This window comes from Xenopus laevis, chromosome 1L, assembly GCF_017654675.1.
Source record: "Xenopus laevis strain J_2021 chromosome 1L, Xenopus_laevis_v10.1, whole genome shotgun sequence".
Taxonomy (NCBI): Eukaryota; Metazoa; Chordata; class Amphibia; order Anura; family Pipidae; genus Xenopus; species Xenopus laevis.
The window spans coordinates 219111064-219132236 of NC_054371.1; the positions used below are offsets into that span (position 1 = coordinate 219111064).

The window sequence follows — 21173 nt, forward strand, 5'->3', positions numbered from 1 at the left end:
GTGTTAGTAAATTGCCACAGGAGTTCCTCTTCTTGAATACTCCACCTTCAAAGATTTCCATTTGTGAAAAAAGAAAGAGTAGGGCTCATGAGCCAGATATTTGGGCCCTGCCTCATATTTGCCACTGCACTCAGTGTATAGTTCCACAACTCACAGCTACTGGAATAATAACTGTAAGTTATGAAGCTTGAACAGTCAGTTATACAAACCACAACATTCCAACTGTTTTAAAAAATGTATCTCCAAGCATGTTAACTAATCCAACTTACGTAGCATATCCGAACACTATGTTTGCGGTCACCTTCAGGCTCTCTGGAATTAAAATGGAGTGATCATACTGATTCCTGTAAAGAGGGAAATATCATTTAGAATTCAGAACATCTTACAATATTAAATCTAGTATAAAGAGGACAAGGAAAAGGTAATACGTGATCCGGGTGGGAAAAAATCACACCAGTTTAGTGATCTTTCTATCTAACCCCCGGACTGCCAGTTTACCCATATTTCCTATTGATACTTTGTCGCTTGTTCTGACTAATAGACCAGTGCTATGAGGCCTTGGGAAATACTAAAACAATGGTCTAACATATTGATCCCCCCCAGTGTATTACCCTTTCCTTGTCCTAGTATATTTATTTTTTATGGCCTGTTTTATGTGATATATTTTTTATATAGAATCCTATGTCCAAAGATAAGAGTTTCCCCTTAAAATACAGCTTGGGGAGCCCAGTGGAGCCCTAATAGACGAGCAGTTAAAATATATGGATATGACAAAGATCATCTTCCTTGGGTATGGAGGCCCTGAAAAGATTTTATTTTATTGATCTAGTTACATCCCTGATATAGCAATTAATGATACTCCTCACACATAATCTTGTACTAGAATCTGTTTTTTAAAGAGCAAATCAATAATTTTTCTATTTAACTTTAAAATTGCAAAATCAGGCAGGTGATTCCAGTTATTTTCCATGATTCTTTCAGTCTCCTGATTTGTGCTTTGATAAGCTGCCCTTAGAAGTCTGAAATTCAAACAAGACTCTACATTGATTGACTTGATGGTCAACCAATCAACAGCCATTGCATCATAGCATCAACCCATGACATCAAAAGCACATTCCCCCAAACATCATCAACTCACCCCCAACAGCATCAGCTCCATCCCGGACATCCCCCTGACTGGACTTTTAGCTACTGAAAGATGGCAGCCCAAGCCTCATTACAGTCAGAAGGTAACAAATCAACTCAAGCTCCCCAGTTCATATAGATGTGTATATAGAAATCCGATGTGATGCCAGTCCTTACCGTTTCCTACACATATCCAAAAGGAAAACATTGAGGCCGGTTTCTTTCTCCTGCATCAGTTTTAAGATCTTCTGGACCCAGAGACAGTCGGAGTGTCGGTAAGGTTTGGGCGCATCTATGGGCACCATAATGCTGTTACCATTGTTTTCATACCCATGGCCTGCGTAATATAATAAACCTGTAAAAACAGAGATGTCGGAAAATTAAAGGGATACTGTCATGGGAAAAATTTTTTTTTTCAAAATGAATCAGTTAATAGTGCTGCTCCAGCAGAATTCTGCACTGAAATCCATTTCTCAAAAGAGCAAACAGATTTTTTTATATTCAATTTTGAAATCTGACACGGGGCTAGACATTTTGTCAATTTCCCAGCTGCCCCATGTCATGTGACTTGTGCCTGCACTTCAGGAGAGTAATGCTTTTTGGCAGGCTGCTGTTTCTCCTTCTCAATGTAACTGAAGGAGTCTCAGTGGGACATGGGTTTTTACGATTGAGTGTTGTTCTTAGATCTACCAGGCAGCTGTTATCTTGTGTTAGGGAGCTGTTATCTGGTTACCTTCCCATTGTTCTTTTGTTTGGCTGCTGGGGGGAAAAGGGAGGGGGTGATAATCACTCCAACTTGCAGTACAGCAGTAAAGAGTGATTGAAGTTTATCAGAGCACAAGTCACATGACATGGGGCAGCTGGGAAATTGACAAAATGTCTAGCCCCATGTCAGATTTCAAAATTGAATATAAAAAAATCTGTTTGCTCTTTTGAGAAATGGATTTCAGTGCAGAATTCTGCTGGAGCAGCACTATTAACTGATTCATTTTGAAAAAAAAATTTTTTCCCATGACAGTATCCCTTTAAAGATCAAGTTTCACCCCCTGGCAATATCTTTCTATGGACAACAGGATTACGAAACAGTACCAGTAAAATGTACACAGGTCTAGATATAACGAGAAAATATTTAATAAATTTAATAAAAGTAAATAAACATCGAATCCCAAACCCGCAGCCTGGTGGCTCTTGTAAATTACAACCCAGGGTTATTTGAGGATTATGGAAAATACATGAATGTATCTATTATACACCTAACTTAACGGGGTGATTACACTATTTCTATGGTTTATGTTCAATGTTTTGCTTACGGTATATATGTACATTTAGACATATAAGCATCGCAGAGCCTTAATTATCTGCAAACATGTGTTTAGTCCTTTAAGTGGGAGCAGCCATGTTTTCTCTGATAAAGCAATTTCACCCTAATAAAACACTGTCCTTAAAGGAGTGGTTCATCTTTAAGTTAAGTTTTAGTGGCTAACGCTAGCAAAAATTCACCAGCGTTGCCACCCGCAGGGACATCTGCAATTTACTAACAGTCGCCATTAGAAATCACGGGTCCCCGTACAACAAAAAGTTCAGGTCCCCCAAGCCCCACCCCAGATCCCGCCCACTCCACACTACAGTTAAAAGACCACATAGACATCAGTGTTAAAAAAGGTAACCCCCCCACACACACATACACGTTATAAAAAGCTATTGATGGTCAGGCCCCCTTATAAGTTTAAAAAAAACTGTGGTGCCAAGGCCCCCCATAATTTTTTTTTTAAAAAAATTGGTGGTCAGGGCCCCCCTATAAGTTAAAAAAAAAACATTTGTGACCAGGGCCCCCCATAAAAGTTTTTTTTTTAAAAAAAACATTGGTGATCAGGGGCCCCTCTGCAAGTAAAAAAAAATTGATAGCCCGCCCCCCCCCCACAAGTTATTAAAAGCCATTGGTGATCAGGGGTCTCCCTGCAAGTAAAAACAAATTGGTCAGATCCCCCCAAATCTTTTAAAAAATTGCTTGCCAGGGTTTCGTGTCTAAGGGGGGTCCCGGCCATGCTTCACTTACTTGATTAGCCAGGCCCCCCTGCTTTCAGTGTGCTGCACAACAGCTCTGTGCACGGAAGCTTTTCTCCTATTAAGATTTGCTGTACCCTTGTGGTCCTTTAAGAATAAGTCCCGGTAAAGCTGTACAGGGATTGGATAAGGGGATCCAATCCCAATGCAGATTTACCGGGACTTATTCTTAAAGGACAATGAGGTTACAGTAAATCTTAATAGGAGAAAATCTTCTGTGCACAGAGCTGTTGTGCAGCACGCTGAAAGCAGGGGGACCTGGCTAATCAAGTAAGTGAAGCATGGCCGGGCCCCCCCTTAGACACTAAATCCTGGCAAACAATTTTTTTAAAAATTTGGGGGGATCTGGCCAATTTTTTCTTTTACTCGCAGGGGGGCCCCTGCAGGCCCAGGATAACTGTCCCCCCTGTGACCCCCTGATGGCGGCCCTGGTCGCAGGCGCCAATTCGCTAGTGCAAGAAACCGTTGCTAGCGTTTATTTGCACTCTATCGCCAGGCGACTTTTCACTCTGGCGAAAGGCCGTTACTCTGCAAATTCAGTAAAGTGCGGATTTTACTGAACGTTACCTCAGATTTGGCCACCTCAGACCAGGGGAAGTGCTAAAAAGCAGCTAGATCTTCCTCAATCTCCTATCACATCATATCCTGTGTGCCGAAAATGCATTAAAGTTCGAAAAACGCTGGCGACTTTTCCTTTTTTTGAAGCAGGATTGCCTGCACTAAGTCCCGACGAAAGGTGGCCATAGATGCAAAGATCCGCTCGTTTGGCGATGTTGCCAAACGAGCGGATCTTTTCCCGATATGCCATTAACAGGCATGGCTATATCGGGGGTAATCTGATTGTTCGGCCGTATGGCCGAACGATCAGATTACGATGTGCCATGAGCTCCGGCGGGATCGGTCGGGTCAAAATCAAACCTGACCGATCGACCAAACGACCGATCTCCGCCGGGCGAAAGATGTCGGCACACGCCACACACGATCCGAAAATCGCACGAATCCTCGATTCGTACGATCCGATCTGTGTGTCTATGGCCACCTTTAGACTTTTTTTGGGTAACCTGTTTTCTCCAGACATTTCCTAACATATGGAACATTCATTTTACAGTGGGCTCATGTGTAGGGCATTATATTAACTCTCTTGTCTTTATTAAGGTTCCCTGGACATTTGTAATAATAAGTGGTACCAACATTTATAATAAAGACCTCCATACAACTTTAAATTACCCGCCGTATGCAAATTGACCTAAGCGCAAGATCAGTAGCGAAATTTGGCTAGCACACTCTAGCAACCAAACTGGAGAGCTGCTGAAAAAAAAGCTAAAAAACTCAAAAACTACAAATAATAAAAAATTATAACCAATTGCAAATCGTCAAAATCGAATATTACTCTCTACATCATCCCCGCTGGGAGCCAGACAGACATCTCCGCCGGCCCCCTAGACCACCAGGTATTCTCACAACTTCATTCAGTTGCAATGTTTCCAACTGATCGGAGGAAAGGTTTATTGATGATGTTTTTTGACATCCTGTGTCATTAGTTACCATGAAGATCCAATGGCAAGATCTATATAATGACCTGCCATGTTTGTGACTATGACCAGTGATAAATTGCCAGTAGTTTACATGAGAGGGAGGCAGATTTGTTATCACTAAGCTGAATACAATGAGACACTGTACAAGACAAAACCATAGGAAGTGGAGGGGTGGGTAATAATCACATACAATGTCATGTAACGAAGCAGATAAGTCACACGCGAGTCTTGATTACTTACCATACACGCCTTTATCCAGCAGAAGTAAGAATTCATTCACCGCACTCTTCATTTCCAGCTCCGTCAGGTCCAGCAGAGACACCACCTTAAAATCCAGCTGCCTCAGAAGGTTTGTTAGTTCATAAACATCGACCATTGGGGCTTTGAGTTGAGGATGATGTTTGTACGACATGTTGCCTATCAGCAGAGCCACTTTGTCTACAGCTGCAAAATAAGTACGACTGTGAGGATGCACCCGATGAACCGGTAACATTTGAAGTATCTAACACTTAAGGATAAGTAAACCTTAAAAATAAGTGAATATAAAAATAATGCGGGTGCTATTCTAAGCACTTTTATATGTACATTTGTTATTTTTTATTTTTTTTAATTCCGAGATATTAAAGGGATACTGTGATGGAGAAAAAAAAAATTTTCAAAATGAATCAGTTAATAGTGCTGCTCCAGCAGAAATCTGCACTGAAATCCATTTCTCTAAAGAGCAAACAGATTTTTTTATATTCAATTTTGAAATCTGACATGGGGCTAGACATTTTGTCAATTTCCCAGCTGCCCCAAGTCATGGGATTTCAGTGCAGAATTCTGCTGAAGTAGCATTATTAACTGATGCATTTCGGAAAAAAAACATGGTTTCCGATGACAGGATCCCTTTTAAAGGATACATGTACTGTTAACATGAATGAATTTTGTTACAACAGCGCCACCTGCTGGTCATTTTCCCACCAGTCTGACCACCAAGTAGTCAAGGAAATTGTCAGGAGAATAGCACCCTCATCAATTTTATATTCACTTATTTTTAAGGTTTCCTTTTCCTATAGTCTGCATTGTAACTATACTTTTTATTTATATGAATTATATTCTTGTATATTATTTGTATTTGTTATTGCAATGACCCCTTGTTTGTTACTACTCATTTTTTTTGTACTGCTGTACAGTGCAAAAAAAAAAATATACATACATGAATAATGAAGTAGATGTCACAGTATCTCCCAATTTCTATTAAACTGCAAGCAAATCTATATAACACAGAGGAACACTAATACCTCCTCGGCTTGCCGTGTCACAGTTATGTACAAACCCAGTGTAATTCATAAACTTCCAAACATTGAGAGCACTAAGTGGATATACACTGAATTTCGCATAGAAACCAGAGCTGTATACAGGACATATAGCTGGGATTTTATATTCATTCTGTAATAAAGGGATGATCTGGCAACCCACGCTATGTTACAGGAGAACCAAGAGAAAATATATAGTTACAACTCACGGTGAAAGTCAAATTAAGAATTTACAGGAGCCACAAAGAGCTGAACATGCAGACACTTCCCATGCGCTACATGTCTGCGCTAAATATTCCCAGGTTTCAGATTCCCTTTAAACTTCTCCCTCCCATCTCCTGTATCACATCGACTAGGGGGTTATTTATCAAAATCCGAAAATATCTCGTTCTTTTGTGAAATATACTCCAACCACATCCGCATGGGTTATTTCTAGTGATGGGCGAATCTGTCCCGTTTTCGCTTTGGCAAAAAATTGTCGAAACTCCAAAAAATAAGAGAAACGGCGAAAAATTCTCGAAAAGCAATGGGCATCGAAATTATTTTGACAATTTTTACACGAGCAACAAATGCATTAAAGTCAATGGGCGTCAAAACAAGTTTGGGGAGCAACAACTTTTATGCGCTCGACAATTTTTACACGTGTGACTTTTTTGTCCAAATGCAATAAAGTCAATCGGCGTCAAAATTACTTTGACGCGCGCCAATTTGCTTCTTTGTTGCGCCGAATTTTGGCAGCAGTTTCGCGAAACAATTCGCAGGTGGCGAAATGCGTAAGTGCACCGCAAATCCCTGCCTGGCAAATTCATTTGCCCATGATTAGATTCCCCTTATTTATCGGTACATTTTCCCACGAAATTCCAGTGCGGGAAAAAACTTGAAAAAATCGTGAAAATCATACAAAAATTCTAATCGTACAAAGTTTTCAGATTTTCTGCCTGAAAACTGATTTTTTTTTTTCGGAACTTTGCCCAAAAACCACAAATCTTCTGATTATAGCACGATCTCAGATCAGGATATCTTCGGAGCCACTCCATTGACTTATATGCAGACTTCAGACTTTATCGGGATATAATAAATCCCGAAAAATTTGAGGGGTTTTTTTTCACTAAAAATTTGAGTTTTCGGCATTCGGACTTCAAATAATAACCCCCTTAGTGTGAGCCATGCACATGGCCTGGAACTGAATCAAGTATTTCCTCATAATTATACGTCTCTTGTGAACAGAAAGTGATTTTTTTTTCTAGTCCCTTTTAATAGTTCTGCTTTCCCTTATTTTTTCCTTTTTTTTTGCCGAAATTCATATAACTTTTGGGGACTTTCCTTAATCTTCTCAGAATTTCTTATGCTGTCTTCATTTCAAATGTTACATTGTAGTTGTTCATATGATTCACCTTCCACACACTTTCTTCAGATCAGTTCACCAGAAATAAAGACTTTTTCCATTTGTTTTCCATGTTTTACTTTTTACCGTTTTTCCAAAATTGGCATTTAGGGGGTTATTTACTAAAATCCGAATTTATCTAATATTTTATTAAACAAAACACAAACTCCCATGCCCAATTTCAGTTTATTAATAAAAAAAACTTGATTTAATCGAATCGAAGTTTTCTAGTGAAAAAAAATTGGAAAAAAAATCCAATTTTTCAAGATCTTAACATTCGGATTTTCAATTAAAAGTTTAACATTCCTGTCTCTGGTTTGGGTTCAGCTCAGTGATTCAGGAGCAGAATTTAAACTGTTACAATTTGATCCATTAGTTGATACAGCTTTTGTGACGTCTAAGCAATTATTGTATCAATTCTAACAGTTGTCTTTAAAGGTTTGTGTTAGTTTGTGTTAACTTTTAGTATGATGTAGAGAGTGATATTTGGAGGCAATTTGTAATTTGTTTCCAGTTTTAATTATTTGTTGTTTTGAGTTATTTAGCTTTTTATTCAGCAGCTCTCCAGTTTGTAATTTCAGCAATCTGGTTGCTAGAGTCCAAATCACCCTAGCAACCATGCGCTGATTTAAATAAAAGACTGGAATGTAAATATGAGAGAGCCTGAACAGAAAGACACCAGCACCGTTTCGCTCATTTTTCGCCGTTTTCTGCGACACAGCACAAATTCGCCCATCACTACTTTTAGGGGTACACGACTAGTCTGTTAAGACCACTTTCTATGTATAGTGACTGATAATATATATATATTTATGTACTGTATTTTTGTTTTTGAGTACTTACCAAAAAGCTCTTCGTTTTCTTTTTCTGCAAAAGCCAAATTAAACAATTAGTAAAATGAAACAAGAAAAATTTAAAGGCAGAAGCAAGAAAAAAACAAGCCTGTAAACCTGATGAAATGATAAAGCACTGCAAAGAAAAGTCTTATATTTAAAGGGATTGTAACCCTTTCTAAAATGGATTAGCTCTAATTAGAAATTATTATTTTCTAACTTTAAGGGGCTGGTTTATCAAAGGTCGAGTGTTTTTTTTTTACTACTACATGAACTCGGCAGGTTTTAGGTGGCGTTCCAGGATTGGGGGATGATAAATCTTGGATTAGAATTTCGAATTCGAATGGATGGTTTTAAACTTGAAATTGTGAGTTTTAACCAAAAACCCAACTCAAACATTCGAATTCAAATTTACCATTTGAACCTTAGTAAATCTGTCATAAAAAAAAGTCCCTTGTCTCGTTATATAGTGAGAATTCTTGCTGTTTAAAAAAGTGCCATTTTGTTGTCTTACCCTGTAGAAACCCCCATCAAAATCTGAAAATATGAATTTGATACTTTATTTCAGATCAGATGAGGACCACACTGTCTCCAAATGGGACCCCACAGACCTGCAGCATTATCCTATGGACCTGGGGCCATACAGTTTGCAACAACCTTGCCAAAGGAGCCTATTATCTATTACACTCCCTGCTTTAGACTCATAAATTGGACTGTCTGGTTACTATATCCTCGACTTTGTCTAGTCCTAGTCTTATAATCAAAATAGTAAAAATATATTAAAGGGATACTGTCGCAGGAAAACATGTTTTTTTAAAAATGCACCAGTTAATAGAGCTGCTCCAGCAGAATTCTTTACTGAAAGCAGCTTTTCAAAAGCTCAAACGGATGCTTTTATATTTAATTTTGAAATCTGACATGGGGCTAGACATATTGTCAGTTTCCCAGCTGCCCTCAGTCATGTGACTTGTGCTCTGATAAACTTCAGAGCAGCTATCCAACACCTCTGCTGAAGGATTTGTTTGCATTGCTAAAGCTAGTGGTTGACATGAGAATAGCACCAGAGCAGGAAAACCCCTGCTTTTTTCCTGTTTGGGTGCTATTCTCATGTCTACCACTAGATATGATCACTACAAATAGATCCATGTTGTGATATAATACAATGGGAAGGGGAGAAACAATAGGTGTCCCAAAGCAGTTCCATTCTGATGTGTTGGCTCCTTCTCAAAGCTCAGAATCAGGCACAATGCACTGAGACAGCTGCCTCCATATTACAGCTAAAAAAATAAGATTTTTGGTTCAAGAACAAGATTTTAAATAGTAGACTGGATTATTTGCAGTGTAAACAGTGTAATTTAGAAATAAAAAGTAAACCATAGAAAGCATGACAGAACCCGTTAAAGTGAAATGTTGGATGAATTACTACTAGATATTAAAGCAGATTTGTCTACGCTAGATTTCAGCTTTTCATAATATTCATCACTCACCAGAAATTGTAAGGCTGGTTAATTCCTCTACAAGAGAAAAACAGATAATAACAGTCATTCCTTCCATCTTACATGGTACAGCATACAATAAAAAATACAAAGGGTAAATACTGTGTTCATTTTTCATTTCGTAGATTTGGTATCTGTCTACCATAAAAGGCTTTTTGTCATGAAGTTATAATAAGTAATAGAATGATAGTGCTGTTTTTGCCCAGAAATGCAGCAGTAAAGGTTGCAGCAAACTTGATAACAAGAGGCTCAGTCACATGTACAGTATCTTGGCAAGTACCAATGTTACCAAATAGCTGTGTGATCTGTAGATTTGGGGAACCTATTTCACTATGTATGACTCACAATCACTGCCCCTTCCCAAAATCTATCAGTGCTTCTAAAACTATTTCACCCTACTATACCTATAATCCCACAGTCCTTCCCAGAGACTATTATCCCACTGTTACTATAGGCACCATCTCTCCCTACTATACCTGCTATCCCACAGTCACACTCCCTTCCCAGAGACTATTATCCCACTGTTACTATAGGTACCATCTCTCCCTACTATACCTGCTATCCCACAGTCACACTCCCTTCCCAGAGACTATTATCCCACTGTTACTATAGGTACCATCTCTCACTACTATACCTGCTATCCCACAGCCACACTCCCTTCCCAGATACTATTATCCACTGTTACTATAGGCACCATCTCTCCCTACTATACCTGCTATCCCACAGTCACACTCCCTTCCCAGAGACTATTATCCCACTGTTACTATAGGCACCATCTCTCCCTACTATACCTGCTATCCCACAGTCACACTCCCTTCCCAGAGACTATTATCCACTGTTACTATAGACACCATCTCTCCCTACTATACCTGCTATCCCACAGTCACACTCCCTTCCCAGAGACTATTATCCCACTGTTACTATAGGCACCATCTCTCCCTACTATACCTGCTATCCCACAGTCACACTCCCTTCCCAGAGACTATTATCCACTGTTACTATAGGCAATATCTCTCCCTACTATACCTGTTATCCCACAGCTACACTCCCTTCCCAGAGACTATTATCCACTGTTACTATAGGCACCATCTCTCCCTACTATACCTGCTATCCCACAGTCACACTCCCTTCCCAGAGACTATTATCCACTGTTACTATAGGCAATATCTCTCCCTACTATACCTGCTATCCCACAGCTACACTCCCTTCCCAGAGACTATTATCCACTGTTACTATAGGCACCATCTCTCCCTACTATACCTGCTATCCCACAGTCACACTCCCTTCCCAGAGACTATTATCCCACTGTTACTATAGGCACCATCTCTCCCTACTATACCTTCTATCCCACAGTCACACTCCCTTCCCAGAGACTATTATCCACTGTTACTATAGGCACTATCTCTCCCTACTATACCTGCTATCCCACAGTCACACTCCCTTTCCAGAGACTATTATCCCACTGTTACTATAGACACCATCTCTCCCTACTATACCTGCTATCCCATAGTCACACTCCCTTCCCAGAGACTATTATCCACTGTTACTATAGGCACATCTCTCCCTACTATACCTGCTATCCCACAGTCACACGCCCTTCCCAGAGACTATTATCCCACTGTTAATATAGACACCATCTCTCCCTACTATACCTGCTATCCCACAGTCACACTCCCTTCCCAGAGACTATTATCCCACTGTTACTATAGGCACCATCTCTCCCTACTATACCTGCTATCCCACAGTCACACTCCCTTCCCAGAGACTATTATCCACTATTACTATAGGCACCATCTCTCCCTACTATACCTGTTATCCCACAGTCACACTCCCTTCTCAGAGACTATTATACACTGTTACTATAGACACCATCTCTCCCTACTATACCTGCTATCCCACAGTCACACTCCCTTCCCAGAGACTATTATCCCACTGTTACTATAGGCACCATCTCTCCCTACTATACCTGTTATCCCACAGTCACACTCCCTTCTCAGAGACTATTATACACTGTTACTTTAGACACCATCTCTCCCTACTATACCTGCTATCCCACAGTCACACTCCCTTCCCAGAGACTATTATCCTACTGTTACTATAGGCACCATCTCTCCCTACTATACCTGCTATCCCACAGTCACACTCCCTTCCCAGAGACTATTATCCACTGTTACTATAGGCACCATCTCTCCCTACTATACCTGCTATCCCACAGTCACACTCCCTTCCCAGAGACTATTATCCCACTGTTACTATAGGTACCATCTCTCACTACTATACCTGCTATCCCACAGCCACACTCCCTTCCCAGATACTATTATCCACTGTTACTATAGGCACCATCTCTCCCTACTATACCTGCTATCCCACAGTCACACTCCCTTCCCAGAGACTATTATCCACTGTTACTATAGACACCATCTCTCCCTACTATACCTGCTATCCCACAGTCACACTCCCTTCCCAGAGACTATTATCCACTGTTACTATAGACACCATCTCTCCCTACTATACCTGCTATCCCACAGTCACACTCCCTTCCCAGAGACTATTATCCCACTGTTACTATAGGCACCATCTCTCCCTACTATACCTGCTATCCCACAGTCACACTCCCTTCCCAGAGACTATTATCCACTGTTACTATAGGCAATATCTCTCCCTACTATACCTGCTATCCCACAGCTACACTCCCTTCCCAGAGACTATTATCCACTGTTACTATAGGCACCATCTCTCCCTACTATACCTGCTATCCCACAGTCACACTCCCTTCCCACAGACTATTATCCCACTGTTACTATAGGCACCATCTCTCCCTACTATACCTGCTATCCCACAGTCACACTCCCTTCCCACAGACTATTATCCCACTGTTACTATAGGCACCATCTCTCCCTACTATACCTTCTATCCCACAGTCACACTCCCTTCCCAGAGACTATTATCCACTGTTACTAAAGGCACTATCTCTCCCTACTATACCTGCTATCCCACAGTCACACTCCCTTTCCAGAGACTATTATCCCACTGTTACTATAGACACCATCTCTCGATACTATACCTGCTATCCCACAGTCACACTCCCTTCCCAGAGACTATTATCCCACTGTTACTATAGACATCATCTCTCCCTACTATACCTGCTATCCCACAGTCACACTCCCTTCCCAGAGACTATTATCCACTGTTACTATAGGCACCATCTCTCCCTACTATACCTGCTATCCCACAGTCACACTCCCTTCCCAGAGACTATTATCCCACTGTTACTATAGACATCATCTCTCCCTACTATACCTGCTATCCCACAGTCACACTCCCTTCCCAGAGACTATTATCCACTGTTACTATAGGCACCATCTCTCCCTACTATACCTGTTATCCCACAGTCACACTCTCTTCTCAGAGACTATTATCCACTGTTACTATAGACACCATCTCTCCCTACTATACCTGCTATCCCACAGTCCCACTCCCTTCCCAGAGACTATTATCCACTGTTACTATAGACACCATCTCTCCCTACTATACCTGCTATCCCACAGTCACACTCCCTTCCCAGAGACTATTATCCACTGTTACTATAGACACCATCTCTCCCTACTATACCTGCTATCCCACAGTCACACTCCCTTCCCAGAGACTATTATCCCACTGTTACTATAGACACCATCTCTCCCTACTATACCTGCTATCCCACAGTCACACTCCCTTCCCAGAGACTATTATCCCACTGTTACTATAGGCACCATCTCTCCCTACTATACCTGCTATCCCACAGTCACACTCCCTTCCCAGAGACTATTATCCACTGTTACTATAGGCACCATCTCTCCCTACTATACCTGCTATCCCACAGTCACACTCCCTTCCCAGAGACTATTATCCCACTGTTACTATAGGCACCATCTCTCCCTACTATACCTGCTATCCTACAGACACACATGCATTTTCATGCTTATAATGCAGATTTTAGTGCAGAACCCATAGAAACTGGAATAGAAAGATGGTAGAGAAGAAATTAAAGACATATACTGTATTGCACAACACGATACTTAAGAATAATGAAGTGAAACTTAGGATAACAGAAGGAATGGTTCCTTCGCTGTTTCATTATGTGCCTTTATTTTTGTCACTGATGCTTTTAGTCATTTTCCACAAAAAAATGATAATTAGTGCCCATTGGTTCATTATAGGGAACACAGTCACTATTTACAGGTAGGGGTTTCTCTTCCATTTACTTTAATCTGAACACACAGATACATTCCTTCTAGAACCATAAGAAGAAAACCCACTGCATTCTGCTCGCTATGGATTTTCCTCACCGTACAGGTATGGGATCTGTTATCCAGAATGCTCTGGACGAGGGCTTTTCCAGAAAAGGGGTCTTTCTGTAATTTGGATCTTCATACCTTAAGTCTACAAACAAATCATTTAAATGTTAATTAAACCCAATAGGCTGGTTTTGCCTCCAATAAGGATTAATTATATCTTAGTTGGGATCAACTACAAGCTACTGTTTTATTATTACACAGAAAAAGGAAACAATATCAATTTTAATTATTTGATTAAAATGTAGTCCATGGGTTATGTGATTCCCATAATTTGGAGCTTTTTGCATAACGGCTTTCTGGATAATGAATCCTATACCTGTACCATATGGATTACACCTGGTGTGACCAGGTGATTGTGAGTGAGGTCCTCCTGTGATGCCCCATGGGTCTTTGCCATCATAATAACAAAGTAGTGTCCCCCAGTGTAACCTACAAGACAGCACCAGGTTACTTCCCACCCAAGCCAACAGTTACTAGGAAGTTTTACTAAATGGCAACAGGTCATTTGGGAAACATAAATGGAAAGTAAACCTCTATAAATAGTGACATTTCCCCTTTAAAGGAGAAGTAAACTCTTACTTAAACCATTTCAATCTCCTCAACTGCAATAAAGTGGCCACTACCATCCCCCCCCCCGAATAACAATGCTGTCCCACATGTCAACTGAAAAGGCAGAATTGTTCAGCAGGGTTTGTAGTCACCATGTTTGGACTCTCCACTTGTCCCTGGCTCTCTGGTGGTGATCGACATCCAGGAAGTGGGCAACAGGAAGTGATGAGGCCAGGTATGGTGGCCACCATGTCTGTTAAAAAGCTCAAATTCGGTGGAATGGGGACATTTTTGGGGCTTTTGTTGAGGCAGGTTAGATATAGGGGACAAGGGCTGTACAGGTGCCATATGGTTAAAGTATGGGTTTACTTCTCCTTTAAAATTTGTTTTAGATTACAATGCTGATTGAGGTGTTCATGTTGTGAAACAAAAGTGTTACTGAAACCCCAAAAGTTGCGCAACATTTACAAGCATCAAGGTAATTTTTTCAGAGCCCCCAAACCAAAGCAAGCAAAAGTCTTGCGTTCATGAACGTCACGCTACCTTCTGTGCACTCCATTGCTGTATTTGTCCAGAGCTTCTCAGTTCCTTTCATTTTAAGAGAAAAACAACAAATAAAAATATTCAACTATTTCTTATTCTGCTAAAATTGGAGAGAAAAAACAAAAAACAGACCCTATTTTTAAGTCGTTCTCCACTGTGTAACTATTCAGTATATTATGGGGATATGGCTTATTGCATGTAGAAAAAAAAAAAATGTTCTCCGTGTGTTTAAAGTTATGCCTCAATATTCTTTTCTGATTTTTGGCATTCTATATATCTTTTAATAAAACCCCTAATGGCCATATAGTGGTGCAGTTGTTGTATATACAAAATGCCTGCGTGCTGACAGTTAGTATGTGACAGGCAGCACCATAAATTATACAGCAGGTAAGTTGCGTTTCCTTTTAGTCAGTAAACTGTTAGTGAGTAGATGTACAGAGAACATTCCTTCTATGCATATCTGTATTTATACACCTGCATTCTACAAGGATAATAACAATATGGTATCTATTTATAACCCAGCAGTCTCTATATAGCACTCGTGCAGGAGTAAAGGAATATACCATGACCATCACATTCTCATACATATAAAAGTAACAATAAAGAGGAAAAATGTTTTGTAGACACAGGAATTACACTCTATAAGGTTAGGTGAAAGGTTAATATGTAATCTTTAGGGATGCACCAAATCCACAATTTTGGATTCGGCCGAACCCCCGAATCCTTTGCGAAAGATTCGGCCGAAGACCGAACAGAATTTGCAAATGCAAATTAGGATTCAGATTCGGTTCAGCCGGGCACAAGGATTCGGCGATTCCAAACTCTGCTGAAAAAGGCTGAATGCTGGCCGAATCCCAAACCCAATCCTGGATTCGGTGCATCCCTAGTAATATCTCTACTCATCCAAAAACTTAACATTAACACTAGGGGTAGTGCAAAAATATTAGGGAAAGGTTTACAAACCCATCTAGAGATATTTTTCCTGAATCCAATGACTATGTTCCTATTGGGAATATCATACATAAGGTTTCACTGCCTCGAGCAGTCCAACACCATTGTGTTCTATGGGGTGTTAGAGCTCAGTGCAGCTACGCTCTAACACCCCTCTGAATCCTTAAGTCTTGAAAAAATTCATGAGTGTTGTATTAAAATTGACTTGATGAAAATTAAAAGTGATAGCACACCTATTGCACTTTGCGATCAGCTCTGGTAACCTGCATTGTGAATATTCTTATTGGCTACATGTTGCTATGTAAATAATCTAATGCTCTCATTGGCTGCTACGGGTTGGTCCTTACCCTGCTCATTTTAATCCCACTTACGCACAGACATAAAGCTAGAAAAAAGTAGGTGCCCATAACCCAGCTAAAATGGGAACTTGAGTGGGGATGCTCATGCTTTTTTGGGGTACCATTGCTACAAGCAAGCCATGGGAAAGCTCCAGGGTTAGCTTAAGCAAGAAACATATGCGTAGTGTGAACTGCACTCTGTTAGGGACTTCTTACCTAAAACAACGTCAACCTCTCTACTTAATTCTGACTCGTTCCCATTTGTCGCCTTGCAGTAGTACAACCCCTGGTGCTCCTCAGAGATGCTGGAAACCTAGATAAATATGCAAAATACTGTATTAAACGCATGCAACAAAGAAGGTCACTGGCACACAAGGCTATTCCAAGCACGGAAGCTCCCTTGCGTATTTATTTGCAACGTTTCGGGGTAGTACCCCTTTGTCAAGCATGCAGCCATCCAGTGCCTCTCACCAGACCTCTGTGCTGAAGGAAGTGGCAAACTTTGGGACCAAAAAAGTGAACTTTTAATTTTTGTTGGTAATTAAAGCCAATCTCTACTCATGCACGTTCACATTTGTCTTCATGGTAAGTACCTTTTTTTATGAGGCTTGAAGGTTTATCACACCTCTTGCACATTGACCTTTCATGCTATTATCTCAGCTGTAAAGCATCATGTGCTGCCAGATATATCACTTTTTTTTATAGTTTTTGGTCATATTTAGAAGACCAAGGGTAGGGAGGAGCAAGACTGATGTCATTTTATTTTAGAGGGTCATTTTGTACCCCTAATTCATTGGGGTGGAAGAAGAATTTAAATTCTGGCTTCATTTACAGTACATACAGTATCCCTCAACTCTGGTGGTATAGGCAGGGCCAGTAAAATATATGCAATATATGACAGGGATGGAAAGTCAAGCAGCCAGACTTTGTGGCTGCCAAGCCCACTGTAAAGCTCTGCATTTCAGTACAGGTAAGAGGGAACAAGGTTATTCTGGGGGGTCTCTTTTGTGCAGTTGTGTAAAGGAGAGGTGGGTCTGCACAGAGATCCTGTATTGATTCTCCTTTAAATCAAAACTGATTGGGTAGGCCACTCTGGAAGGCACCCCAGCACACTTGCACTGCTGTAAATAATATAAGTTGGGCTTGGTTGACTTCTTCTCTAAAGCCGGCCGTACATAAAGAGATTTGCTCGTTTGGTGAGGTCACCAAATAAGCAGATTTCTCCCCAATATGCCCACCTTGAGGTGGGTGATATCAGGCTGATCCGATCTTGAGGAGAATATGGGTGGTTGGATTGAGGACCACAACAACGAACCCATGAGGTCCTCAATCTGACGGGATTTTTAAACCTGCCTGATCAACATCTGGTCGACTCAGATTTCGATTGGGGAAGCCTGTTAGAGGGCCCCATACACTGCCCATTAAACTGAAGACTTAATCTGTAGGCAGCTTATATCTGCCCATAACTGGTTGCCCTCTGTGCCATGCCTCAGAGTTCTTTTATAGTCCATGCCAAGGGTAGCAAGTAAGCATTCTACCAGATCTACCATCCCTGGTTCCACTGGCAGGTAAAATAAAACTCACTCTTCTTTGCACTGTGACTGAATGGCTGATATACCAATACATGAACTTTACATGAACTGTGGAGCTCAAAGTTTGGAACGTCAAGGGGAGCTTGAACTGAAAAAGTCCAAGAACCACTTTAATGTGCAATCATTGTTTAACTTTATACAGTGCCCCAAATTGCTGCATGTGCTCAAAAGGGTGCAGAGACCTGAAATCACACCACCAATATAGTGTTGCCTGCATAGACATCCACTCTCCTGCACCAAAATCGATGCCCCTTAGTGATCTTCAACTTGAGTCCTGGGTCGATGTAAATGCCCCCTGCTATCTTATTGCCCATTACAATAGTCTGAATTGTGACATAAAATCAAAGCATAACTGGATCACCTAGAAACTACAAACAGGAACCATAAGGGTAAAAGTTTAAACATGTTGGACACAAGGCTTTTTTTAGCCATAAATTTCTAAAAATGTTGTTCCTGGAAAGGTTTTGAGATTATTTTTAGTTTTTCCCCAGGTGAAATGAGTGGCTTCTGCAATGCGACCTTTCACTGCTTACCGTGTACTGTTTCTTGGTTCCGTCTTTTAAGGCAACGCCATTTCTGTACCACTGGTACCAGGGAAGGGGTTTTCCAACAGCAGCGCACTCCAAAACCAGCTGTTCTCCTGCCATGAGCCTCTGGGGTTGAGGGTGGGTACAGATCTGTACTTTATGGGCGGGTAATCCAGGTAGTCCTGCTGAGAGCAATACATGGACAATCACTAGGGACGAACCAAAAAACCTATGGAGCAGGCACTCAAAATGAATGCATTCTTCCACCACAAAAGTGTTTGTAACCTGAAACACATAAGGCTGTGGACATAATAAGCTTTTCTACTTTATTACAACTGCCTAGTGGAAAAATGCCTTCATTTTCGAGAGCCTGCTCCATAGGCTTTTCAGTTTATCTGCTCCTCATGCTGAGGGCTCGGGGGGTGCACGTGGGCCATCCCTCCGGCGATTTAGATTCTAGCCAGCGGGGAGGCAGTTCGGGGAGATTAGTCACCCGAAGAAGAGGTGATTTGTCGCCGGCGACTAAATCTCCCCGAATCTTCTCGTCTGTCTCTGCTCTTATGTGGTGAGTTATCACTCTACTATTTAAAGACCTTTTCTCTATTTACATCACTAGGAAGGCACCGAATCCACTAACTGGGATTCCGCCGAATCTCCAAATACTTTGTGAGAGATTCAGCGAATACTTAACCGAATCCTTGTCCTAATTTGCACTTGCAAATTAGGATCAGGGAAGGAAAAAGTGGGGAAAAATGTTTTCACTTCCTTGTTTTATGATGAAAATTAGGATTTGAAACTGGATTTGGTGCATCCCTAACAATCACACTCTCCAGCTGATATTAAACTAAGCTAATGGGCACAGCTAATCATATCACCATTAACCTAATAATAATATTCGTTTAAATACAGGGATATCCCTACTAGTGGTGGAGCCCAGGGTAAAACAGACAGCCGAAGGGCTTCAAGGACAGGCATACAGTATATGATATGAAGTGTATTTGCTTGCTGTCTCCACTTTGGCTGACTCTCTCCACCTCTCTGTTCTATAACGAAACTGCCCCCTTGCCCAACACAACAAAAAAAACAAATGCTCTCCAAAGCTACAAATGTATTGTTATTTACGGAAGAGCACTGGGGCCAGTAAAAAAAAAAAATTATGGTGAATTATGACTTTTAAAACTCATAATTATGAGTTTTAAACTCATAATTATGACTTTAAATCTCATAATTATGACTTTTAAACTCATAATTATGACTTTAAAAAGTCGAAATTATGACTTTAAATCTCATAATTATGACTTTTAAATCTCATAATTATGACTTTTAAATCTCATAATTATGACTTTTAAATCTCATAATTATGACTTTAAAAAGTCGAAATTATGACTTTTAATCTCATAATTATGAGTTTTATTCTCATAATTATGACTTTTAAATCTCATTATTATGACTTTTATTCTCATAATTATGACTTTAAAAAGTCGAAATTATGACTTTTGCAGTCCTGCTTGCAGCTGAGCTTTCATCTACACAGGACATTACAGGCAGGGCATTTGGCTGCAAGCAGGACTGCAAAAGTCATAATTATGAGATTTAAAGTCATAATTATGAGATTAAAAGTCATAATTATGAGATTTAAAGTCATAATTATGAGTTTAAAAGTCAAAAATTCGACTTTTTAAAGTCATAATTATGAGATTAAGTCAAAAATTCGACTTTTTAAAGTCATAATTATGAGATTAAAAGTCATAATTATGAGATTTAAAGTCATAATTATGAGTTTAAAAGTCATAATTATGAGAATAAAAGTCATAATTATGAGATTTAAAGTCATAATTATGAGTTTAAAAGTCATAATTATGAGATTTAAAGTCATAATTATAACTTTTAAAAGTCATAATTTACCATCATTTTTTTTTTTTGCTGGCCCCAGTGCTCTTCCGTAGTTATTGCTACTTTTTATTACTCATCTTTCTATTCAGGCCTCTCCTATTCATATTCCAGTCTCTTTTTCAAATCAATGCATGGTTGCTAGGGGAATTTGGACCTTAGTAACCAGAATGCAAACTGGAGAACTACTGAATAAAAACCACAAAACATAAAAAGTGAAAACTAGTTGCAAATTGTCTCGGAATATCACATAAGTTATTTAAAAGGTGATCAACCCCCTTTAATGATGAGAAATATGCCCATATCTTAGCAATGCATATCAAAATACAAAAAGAGAATGCAAGTGAAAGCAAAGTGCAAGGTGAAAGAGAGAAAGATCACAGTGACGGGGCATTGTGGTTCCGTTGAGTCAAACTATTACAAAGAAGCAGAAAGGAAGAGTTTGCCTGAGCCGGGACGCACCAAAAAGGAAGCAGAGTTCAAGCTGAAACTCAGAAACTGCTAACTTGCTAAATATTGTTCTAAGGGTTTTTTTTCTGTTTTTCAGTGGGTAAATAATGATTAAATATATTAAATATTCTTACGCAGACACTATAAAAATATGTCACCAATAGTAAAGGGGTGCTTAACCTTTGAGTTAACCTTTAGTAAGCAACTTTTCTGAAGGTCTTCATTATTATTTTTTTTTATGGTTTCTGAATTTTTTTTACT

At 40.0% G+C, this 21173-nt stretch overlaps 1 protein-coding gene across 2 annotated transcripts in view; it reads right to left on the minus strand.

Annotated features, from left to right (window-relative positions):
- malt1.L (MALT1 paracaspase L homeolog) overlaps positions 1–21173 on the minus strand; it is a 53294-nt gene that overhangs the window by 18093 nt on the left and 14028 nt on the right. The window contains exons 5-12 of one of the 2 annotated variants that reach the window (XM_018266660.2): positions 18579–18754; positions 16670–16766; positions 15165–15209; positions 9727–9753; positions 8250–8273; positions 4965–5168; positions 1303–1480; positions 270–344 (exon numbers count right to left, since the gene is read on the minus strand). In XM_018266660.2, the coding sequence (XP_018122149.1) occupies positions 270–344; positions 1303–1480; positions 4965–5168; positions 8250–8273; positions 9727–9753; positions 15165–15209; positions 16670–16766; positions 18579–18754 (826 nt within the window). Of the gene's footprint in view, positions 1–269; positions 345–1302; positions 1481–4964; positions 5169–8249; positions 8274–9726; positions 9754–15164; positions 15210–16669; positions 16767–18578; positions 18758–21173 lie in introns of both variants that reach the window. The other variant, XM_018266654.2, reaches the window with a different exon arrangement.